Source organism: Sus scrofa, chromosome 15 (genome assembly GCF_000003025.6).
Source record: "Sus scrofa isolate TJ Tabasco breed Duroc chromosome 15, Sscrofa11.1, whole genome shotgun sequence".
NCBI lineage: Eukaryota > Metazoa > Chordata > Mammalia > Artiodactyla > Suidae > Sus > Sus scrofa.
This window is the reverse complement of record NC_010457.5, coordinates 117,440,932-117,451,213: the sequence shown is the minus strand read 5'-3', so window position 1 is coordinate 117,451,213 and position 10,282 is coordinate 117,440,932. Positions and strand designations below refer to the sequence as shown.

Here is a 10,282-nt window from a genome sequence, read left to right as displayed (position 1 = left end):
TACTAGAGCAGACATTATGAAGTAAAGAAGGCACGAGAATGTAGGACAAGTCCTACTGGCCTGGCAAGGGTCCCACCTCATTCCTCATGACGTGTCCAGTGCAGGTGACACCTTCTAGAAGGTGTGGATAGGCAGTTAATTTTACGGAGAGTAGGAGGTGTAGGCTCAGCTTTTTTTTTTTTTTTTTTTTTTTTTTTCCAGTGGGACATTATCTGAATGACATTCATTCTCTCCTGAGTCTGAACTTCATGCAACAAGCAGCAACTGGATGTCATTTTAAAATAAGGAAAGGCCACCAAAAGATTCTGGTTTGGGATTTTGTTTGAGAGGGAGAGTTGATTGAGAAGTGCTCCTTGGTCAAGGATTAACCCAAGAGAAACATCCAGGAGGAAGAGGAGATCTCTGGGTTTCTTACCCCAGCCCCCAGGACAGCTATGCCGTGAAAAGGCTTCTGACCTACCGACACGCCGCACGTTGGACAGGGAATCAATTCTTCTTTTGAGGGGTGGAAGAAAAGAGAGGAATTCTCTTGTTCCTGGCATTTGAAGGATGGCTTCCCAGTTTCATCAGCTTCGGGTCCTTGTCTGGAAAAATTGGCTAGGTGTCAAGAGGCAGCCGGTGAGTAAAACAAGGGAGGGGGTCATGGGGAAATGCTCCAGGCAACTTAAAAATATAGTGTTAACTACAGGTAAAAAGAGAAGAGCTAAGTCATTTTCTAAAGCAGGAGCAAGGTATTTAGAAACCATCCCTGCATCTGTCTTACAGCTAATGGGGCGAGTCTAAACATGCTTCAAAAGCTGCCTTTTGATTTCAGTGAATTAAAAGAATAAACCAGGACATGCCCTGGGCAAAGAAAAGGATGCACCTTGTTACTGGTTGAATTAGAACTAGTGTTGAATGCTAGGTTTTGGGTAAAGATGCTTTCAGAAATTTTCTTAGTGAACTAGGTAAAAATGAGACGAAGTAAAGTTTCAGATGAACAGTATAATAATAAATGGGGGAGAAATGTCCCTGAAAACCAAAAGCCATGGAAAAGTTTTTGAGAAGAAAATTTAGAAATGAAATAATTTGAAGGCTGTTAGTATAGAAAAGCTTCTAAGAAAGTTTAAATATCTAAAAATTATTTACTAGAAATGTCAAACCAGGATCAATATATATGTCATGCTTCAAGAGTATTATTGAATTGCTTCACTGCTATAGTCTGTCTACTCTGCTTATAGCAACACCTTTTGTGTGTGTGTGTGTACTCTTACACTCTTGTTTGTTTTTTAAATTGCATAGCCAGCTATTAGATCCTCAAGGAGATTGAGAAAGGAACTAGCTTCTATGAGCTGCCACATATTCAGAAGAATATTTGAAAACTGTAGAAATCTAAGAAGATACTCAGTATACTTCATTTTAGAGGGATTATTCCCAGCCTCAAATGAATAACATAAATATTTGTAAATAATATGCATCATAGAAACCAAAGTTTTATCTGTACACCTTATCTCACTCTAGGTTTGCTTGCAGTGTCTGATACCTTTCTAACTGTCCTAATGTATATATTAAGAGGGAAAAGTTGATTTGTCTTTGCGAATTTGTTGGAGGATTTAAAAATCACAGGCATGATGTGATTGCATGGGTGTGGGTATTGGACATAAAATTTCAAATCATTAATATTTTTACTTCATTGTTTTTAAATTGGAAATAACACAAAAGTGAAACTTTCTATAATTTTCCTGTGGTAGGTTCTGTGTGGAATTCAGCAGGGGAAGAGTCTTGGGTAGGTGGATGTGGTCAGAAGACAAGAGTTGCCTTCTTGATTCTGTTCCTCACCAGCTACATGACTTGAATAGCATATCACAGTTTCTCTGAGCACTGGTTTTCCCATTTGTAAAATGGGCATGAGGTTTACCATGTCTGTCTCATAGGGTCGTAAGAAACAAATGTGCTGCTGTATTTCAAAGTGCTTTATAAATGGTGAAACACTTGGTAAATAAATTAGAGAGGGATTTGGGGCAATGTCTGTGTCATGTTTTATTCAAAGTAGTGGTGAAAGGAAATCCAGAAGAAGGAAGTGAGGGAGAGATGAAGATATTTATATACAGTAAAGTTCTTAAGTGATGAAAATTCAATAGTTAAAAGAATAGAGGAATTGAAAACTTATATCAGTTGTTGCTGCTAAGCTGAATGCTGAGATGGTATATTTTCTTTACAATTCTATTTTACCTAACAATTAAAAATAAAAAGCCCTCAGGTTAATATATTTTTCATTGAGAAATTTCATCTTTAGAAACTTTATTAAGCTTTTTCCTCATTTATAAAGTAGCTGGCATATCAATTTTCTACTTTAAGGAGTTTTTCTCCATTTTAGTCAATTTCTCCTGGACATGACATATTTAAAGGAAGTGGAAGTCAAACAGGCTAAAAGGTTTTCAGTGTGATATATTATTCCTATGTAACCAAAATCCCTAAAAAGTCCCCAGTAGTTATACTTTTGCCTAAGGAAAGAAAATACATGAACAATTAGTTCATTTTGGGACATCACATTATTCAGATCTTAAGAGCACCTGGAGAGAATGGGACCTAGAACAGAGAAGTCTTGGTGGCAGGGAGTGAAATCATTAGAAGTTCAGAATTTGGGGCAGGCCTACAAAGGGCCAATTTCCAAAAAAATTCAGGAAGGCCCACCTGAATCCATTGTGACCAACGGGAGGGACACAAGAGACCTTTAGAAAATAGTGGTGCCAAAAGGGAAAGGAAACATAATTCTAAGCGGAGTGCTGGAGGGCAAAGAAATGTATACTTCCTCATACTTTTGCCTAGAGCCAATCCTATGTCTTGGTACTAGAAAAGAAGACTTAAGGACATAAATATATATATGCCAGTGTTACTTAAGAGGAAAGAATGAGCAAATCAAGAAGTTGGAAAATTATGATTTAAAATCTAAAAGGAGATAATTTTTTTAATGTGAAAAGAAAATATAGACAAGTTAGAAGATAGAATGTGAGAAGAACGGGTATGTAAATTTGAGAGGATGTAGTCTTTGTATAGGAACTGGACTTTGTCATCCATCAGGCAATTATTTAAAATACAAAGCATTTTTATTTCTATCTTTGTAATTGTTCTGAATATGACATTTTAAAAACATACTTTTATACTAAGGAAAATAGAAATTAAGTTGTATGACACTGGAAATGTATAGTCCTTAATGAATGTTAAAGAAAAATGCTTGTATCACCTCTGTGATATCCTCTTCCACTCTGTTTTTGAGAGAGTCCATCACAAAGCAAGGCAGTGGGAAGGATGGTCTATAGAAATTAGTTAGGAATCTACTAATGGAGAAACAAGTGATATACAAAAAAATATACAGTAAAATTATTAGAGTGGAGTGGGGATTATTGAGGAGATTTGTTGTAAAAGTACTAGAAAGTGAGAAAAAATTTTAAACAACTATACAATGGAATAAACTATGTGTTGACCTGGCTGCAAAAAAGGGAAGGAAGGATCTTTAATTTTTTTTTGTCTTTTTGCTATTTCTTGGGCCGCTCCTGCGGCATATGGAGGTTCCCAGGCCAGGGGTCCAACCAGAGCTGTAGCCACCAGCCTACGCCAGAGCCACAGCAACGCGGGATCCGAGCCGCATCTGCAACCTACACCACAGCTCACGGCAACGCCGGGTCCCCAACCCACTGAGCAAGGGCAGGGATCGAACCCGCAACTTCATGGCTCCCAGCCGGACTCAACCACTGCGCCACGACGGGAACTCCAGGATCTTTAATTTTTGACATGACTTTCCTCAAAGTTGCTCTTAGAGTTAATGTTTTTCTCTTTTTTGTAAAATCCAATGTCAAAATTCTGGACTATTTGGGATTCTCTAACAGCCTTGATTTTATATGGTCCCTAAGAGCTCAAGGGGTTTGTTCAAAGTCACATAGTGAATTTAAAAGTGAAAAGTTAGACTTTCCCAAAAAATGGATCTGTTCTTTCCATTACTTCCTGCTGCTTCTCTATTGCTCCTAAATTGAGTTTCCTTTCCCAGTACTCTCTAATCCCTGCTCAGGATGTCCACCCATTCAACAAAGAGATCAGATTTTCTAAGGAGGCCATAGATATTGCTGTTTTTTAATATCAGTGGTAATGTCAATTCTCAATTATATTGCAAAAAATGATTACTAAAGGAGTGTGAAAAATACATTAGATACCAACAGAAATGCTAGGTAATAGAGAAAATCAAATAGATGCAGTTGCTACCCTGCTGGGCTTGTAATTTAACTCTAAAAAATAATGGAAATATGAACATACATTACACTGGAGATGGTTAGCAAGAGGGAGGCTCACCTAATGAGATATTAGTTAATGACAGGAAACAGAGTCCTAGAACAATAAAGAGACTGCAGGCTTATAGACTAGGTACTATAAGAATTTATTATTTTTTAAATTTTTTAATTGATATTTCCCCCAACACAACTTTTTTTTCCACTGTACATTGTGGGGACCCAGTTACACATACATGTACACATACTTTTTTCTCCTATCTTCTTCTTTCATTAAGAAGATGGTTTCTAATTAGGTTCCAATATCAAGAGGAGACTACAAGTTGCAATAGATGTGGAATCTAACTCCAGACTTATGACCTGAAGAAGGAAAATTAACTTCAGCTGTTTATTTTCCGTTGTAACTATTTAGCTAGTGAATCACACTTTAGCTCAGTTTATGATAGACCTAGTTTTTCTATCACAGCCATTCCCACAAATTGATAAACTTCTAAAATTTGAATAAATTTGATACTTCCTCTCCAATCCTTACCTTGCTTGTATAACTCTTCCTCATGGTGGCTAAAGAAAAAGACTTAGCCTGAAAATTTTGTAACAGTTTGGTTCATGCATTAAGATAACTTTTTGATTAAAGCAATTTAAACTCAATCTCAAATTTAATTCTAAATCAGATTAAAATGGACTAGGTCCTACACAATTCACTCAACTTCATGGTCAAATGTTCTAGGCCCTTTAACCTCTTTTGGATCTGTACCATTTACACCCTTAATCCATTTTAATTGTTCAAAAAATTTAGATCTTCTTGTTCATTATGGTGCATGGCACATAGCAAGACATCCACATTTTATTAGTTTAGCCAATCAAAAAGTAAATGAGATAAAGATGTTTTAGAAATAGAAGCATAGAGAAATAAATTAGCTCAAAGCTCAATAAAATGTATAGTTTTTATAAATATCATAGAAAACTTACCAATCTTCAAAATGTAATATACTCTAATAAATACAGATTTCAGAAAATTGTCTTGATTCTGGCTTTTGGATGGGTTATTTATGTGGGTGGCAGTATTAACTAGCAGAAAGCTCAGTCTAACTAAGAACTCTATGCTGCTTTTGTTTCCTTGTTTTGGGGGTGAAATTAAGGTTTGTTCCAGATATAAAGTATCAGACTTACGTCTGAATCTGAATCTTGGAATCCCCTTGTTAACACCAAGTAACAGTCATTCTTGATTTAAGAGACAATGAAAAAAGAAAGGAATAGAGGAACAAGGAAAAGACTGTATACTTTATGGATAAAAGTTGAGCAATTTTTCTTTTCAAGTTTGTAATAAAAGTTATGATTCTAGGTTACTACTCAACCTATAAATGACTTTCAGTGCTCTTACAGTCTGAACTAATAAAAGTATAGTATTGCAGTCAAAGAGAGCTAGTAATTTACTCTGTAGTGATTTGGCTACAAAGCTTAATGGTTAACCGTGCAGGTGCTGAAGCCAGGCTCCCTGAGTCCAAATATTGGTTCTACCATTTAATGGCTTAAAGAATGAAGATTTATTTAGTCTTTTTCTAGGATTCTAATTTCCCATCTACAAAATGAAATAAGGTGATTATATTAAATAATTCATGTTAAGTGTTTAACATAGCATCTTAAATATTCTCAGCAGTCAATAAATATTAGCTATTATCAACTTGGATTAATTTATTGAATTTTGATACTAATTGTAAGAAGACCTCTTTACAAGAATTCATCCTGGAGAAGATATTTTGAAATCATATTTAACAGGGAATTGCTGAAGGAACTGGCATTGGTGCCCAGGAGAGAAAACTTTGTCTCTATTCAAATGCTTGTAGAATTCTCCTGTGGAATCAGAGGCCAAACTAAGACAAATGACTGTTAGTCATGAGAAAGAAGTTATCACCTTGACATGAGCAAAAAAAAATCAGACAATGTGAGTTGTCCAATAGCGAAGAGGTCTCACGAAATATTGAACTTCTAGTCATTAGAAGCATTCAAGTATAGGCTGCATAACCGTATTGCAGAGATGTTTTTCCTGACTGTTGATATATCAGTACTTCTGGACTTATTTCTTTTTCTGGAATAGTCTACCCTCTTTCCCATCTGTGGGTCTTCACCCATATGTTTCCCCTGCTTGAAAGACTCCCACTTCTTTCTCACACTCCATCCAACACGCACATCCTGTCTTCTGCCTGACCTTTTTTCATTTTAGTTTTTAGATTTAGTTCCCCTCACTTTATCTTCTTTCACATTCTTGACTTCCTGTGTCATAGCATTATCTATTGCATTTCGTTATAATTTTTTCATGCTTTCTTTCCTCAAAAGACTGAAAATTTCAATTGCTCTATCTTCAGTACCTGGTACACAGTGGGTACTCAATTTCTTATTGTATTAATGAATGTGTAAGCATTATGTAAATGATTTTTACTGTAATGTATGTTAAACCCTAAGTTTCCTTAAGACTCTCCAAGACTATGATTTAATGGAGGGAAATGGAGAATCTTTATCCTAAGCATTTTACTTTTATTTATTTTCAAAGTTAATCAAAAGAATCCTCATTGAAATCTGGAAGTTGTACTGTATTATTAATTTCAGAACAACCAACTTCAAACCACTCTAATGCAAGGGGTAAAAACTCAAATGTATGTAAGGTCAAGACAGGTAATGTGACTATGTGAGGTGGGCCAAGCATAGGCATTTATGATTAATACTAGAGAGTGAATATCTTATTTATAGGCATTCAGAGTAGTAATTTCCTCAAATATTTGAGTATGTAATGATACTTTAATTTAAAGTGCACTTATCTTTTACTTTCTTATTTACTTTTAGTGAAAATAAAAGCATAATAGAAATGGTAGCCACAAATGGAATGTGACCTAACAATAATTAGAATAAAGTGTTGTGACAAAGTAATGGAGTGTGAATGACTAAATTTGAAATTATGTGCTCTGCTAAGATTTTTCAGAATTACTTTTAAAGTAATTAAAAAATTTTTAATTTTAAGATGGTTTCAAATCTAAAGAAAAGTTGCAAGAACAGTACAAATATATATATTTTATTCCAGAGCTAGTTGAGATTGATGCCCCATTACCTCAGATGCTTTAGCATGCATATTTCACAAACAAGGACATCCGCTGACATAACCCAATATCGCCATCAAATCTGTAGACCCAATTCAAGCTTCACCAGTGTGCCCAATCATGTCCTTTATAGAAAAATGATCTAGTTCAGAATCATGTTCTGCCTCTATTTTTTGTCTTTAGTTTCCTTCGGACTGTAACAGTTTGATAGTCTTTCCTTGACTTTCATGACCCTGGACATATTTTGTTGTTTTGTAGAGTATCTGCTTTTTTTGTTCTTGTTGTTTGTTTTGTTTTTGGCTGCACCCCACAGCATATGGAAGTTCCTGGCCCAGGGATTGAATCCAAGCCACAGCACCTGCAGCAATGCCAGATCCTTAACCTGCAGCACCACAGCAGGAACTCTTAGACTATCTGTTTTGTAGAGACTCAAGCTATTCATCTCTGGAAGGGGTGCCAGAGAAGTGATGCTGGGTCTTCACATTGCATCACATCAGATTGTGCATGATGTCAATTTTGTCCCATTTTATGGAGAAATATTTTGAGACTGTGTACATAGACCATTTCTCATTAAACTTTCAATTTATCTATTTGTTCCTAGTTTACTCAGATATAATCTTTTATTATCATAATGTCTTTTAATGTTTCATTTTGGCCAGTGGATCAAATTTGATGCTCAAAAATTGGCCATTGGCTGTATCTGTGTTTTACTGATGCATTTCCTTCAGTCTCTGAGATTCTTTGGGTAGTATATCTAGCACCCTCTATCAATGGATTTAACTTTCATACCTATTTCTTTGTATATATGTATGTAAATTTCTCTCTGCCTCTGTCTATCTTTGTGTGTACATATAGTCTACATATATTTTATAGCTCTGTCTAGGCTTGGAAACAGTGACAGCCCAATAGCAACAAGCACACTTAGCTCTTATCCACTGTAAGAAAATAGTGTTTCATGAAAATGGGTATTTTCAGGGTTGGGACAGAGAAAGAGCACAATGAGGTAAAAAAAACTTGTGGAACCAGAAGGAAGAAAATAAATAACTCAGTTTTTCACACATTTATAGCTATATTTCATGAATCAGCAGTTCATACCCATATCTTTACTTCTAACCCAACACTACAGGGTTCTTTCTAGTTTCCTCCTTTCCCATGTTTATAATTTCCCTGTTGGATAGTGAGAAACCTAGCTCCTCTAATGGGGATGTACTAACTTTCTTTTTTCTTTTTTTTTTTTTTTTTTTGGTCTTTTGTCTTTTTTAAGGCCGCATGGGCAGCATACGGAGGTTCCCAGGCCAGGGGTCTAATCAGAGCTATAGCTGATGGTCTACAGCACAGACACAGCAACACCAGATCCGAGCCACATCTGCGACCCAGTGAGCGAGGCCAGGGATCAAACCTGAAACCTCATGGTTCCTAGTCGGATTTGTTACTGCTGCGCCACAACGGGAACTCCCATGTACTAACTTTCTAATAAACCTTCCTGAGTTCCCACTGTGGAACAGTGTGTTAAGAATCTGACTGCACGCAGATGCAGCTCTGATCTCATGTTGCTGTGGTTGTAGCTCCAATTTGACCCCTAGTCTGGGAACTTCCATATGCTGCAGGTGCATCCCTAAAAAGACAAAAAAAAAAAAAAAAGAATCTGACTGCAGCAGCTCAGATGGCTACATAGGCATGGGTTCAATGACAGGCCCAGTGCAGTGGGTTAAAGGCTCTGGTGTTGCTCACGGCTGCAGCTCAGATTCGATCCTATATGCCTTGGGTATGGCCATAAAAACAAACAAAAAATCTTCCTATTTGAAATCAGTTGCCTGCTCATTGCCCTGCATTGACACCCTCCTTATTCCACTTGGGTTCTGACACCTCATGTTGGGCTGCTGCACTGTGGGTGTCCTCTTCAGCTTGCTAGGGACCTACTTCCTCACTGTGTCATTGTAGTGCCCCAAGTCCTAGTGTGGACTTAACTTACTGGACTCCACCTACAGACTCTTGGGCACTACATTTTTCAGAAAGGGGAAAATTAAGAAAAGTGAGCAGAATGGGACATCTCAATAGAAGATAAACCCTAGATTTTTAGCAACATGGATGGACCTAGAAATTATCATGCTAAGTGAAGTGAGTCAGACAATGAGACACCAAAATCAAATGCTTTCACTGACATGTGGAATCTGAAAAAAGACAGAATGGACTTCTTTGCAGAACAGATACTGACTCACAGACTTTGAAAAACTTACAGTTTCCAAAGGAGACAGTTTGGGGGGTGGAGGGATGTGCTGGGGTTGTGGGATAGAAATCCTATAAAATTGGATCGTGATGATCATTGTACAACTATAAATGTAATAAATTCATTGAGTAATTTAGAAAAAGAAGATAAACCCTAGAAAAATAAAGACAAATGCCATGGCTCACGAAAGAACTGTATATTACTTAGTGTGCAAATGGCCTTGGCTGTCAAGAATGCAGGGGGGATGGAATGCAAGTGAGATAATTAAAATATTAGCAAAAGCATGAAACTCAAAAACTACTTTTCTAAAGTTTTCAAGTAGCCTCAATGTCTGTATTTTAGCCTTTCTTTTCAAACCAACAAAAAAAAGTCATGGCTCATTGATTTAGTATTTGGATCCTTGACATTGCATTTACTTCTAGGTTGTTTATGATAATATTTAGGATGGTGTTGAGAGCAATCCTGCTGCTAAGAAAATTTAAATTTTGTTTATTTCTTGCTTTTGTAATTAACTTGTCAACCTTAACATCCCCAAGATCATAGTATGGAGGGCTTTGGATTTATTATCCTTCTAAAGTGCTGTATGCAAAAATGTTCTCCAAACCTCTTTGACCTAAAATCCTAGGGGAAATCTTGTGATAATAGATTGTTTATGGGCTTGCTGTGGTTTTTACCTAAAACAGAGTCTATATTGCCTTAAATTACTG

At 36.5% G+C, this 10,282-nt stretch overlaps 1 protein-coding gene across 1 annotated transcript in view; it reads left to right on the top strand.

Annotated features, from left to right (window-relative positions):
* Positions 205-10,282, top strand: part of ABCA12 (ATP binding cassette subfamily A member 12) — a 206,306-nt gene continuing 196,228 nt past the window's right edge. Inside the window, 1 exon segment of the mRNA XM_021074975.1 lies at positions 205-618. Coding sequence (XP_020930634.1) covers positions 550-618 — 69 coding nt within the window. The 5' untranslated portion in view covers positions 205-549.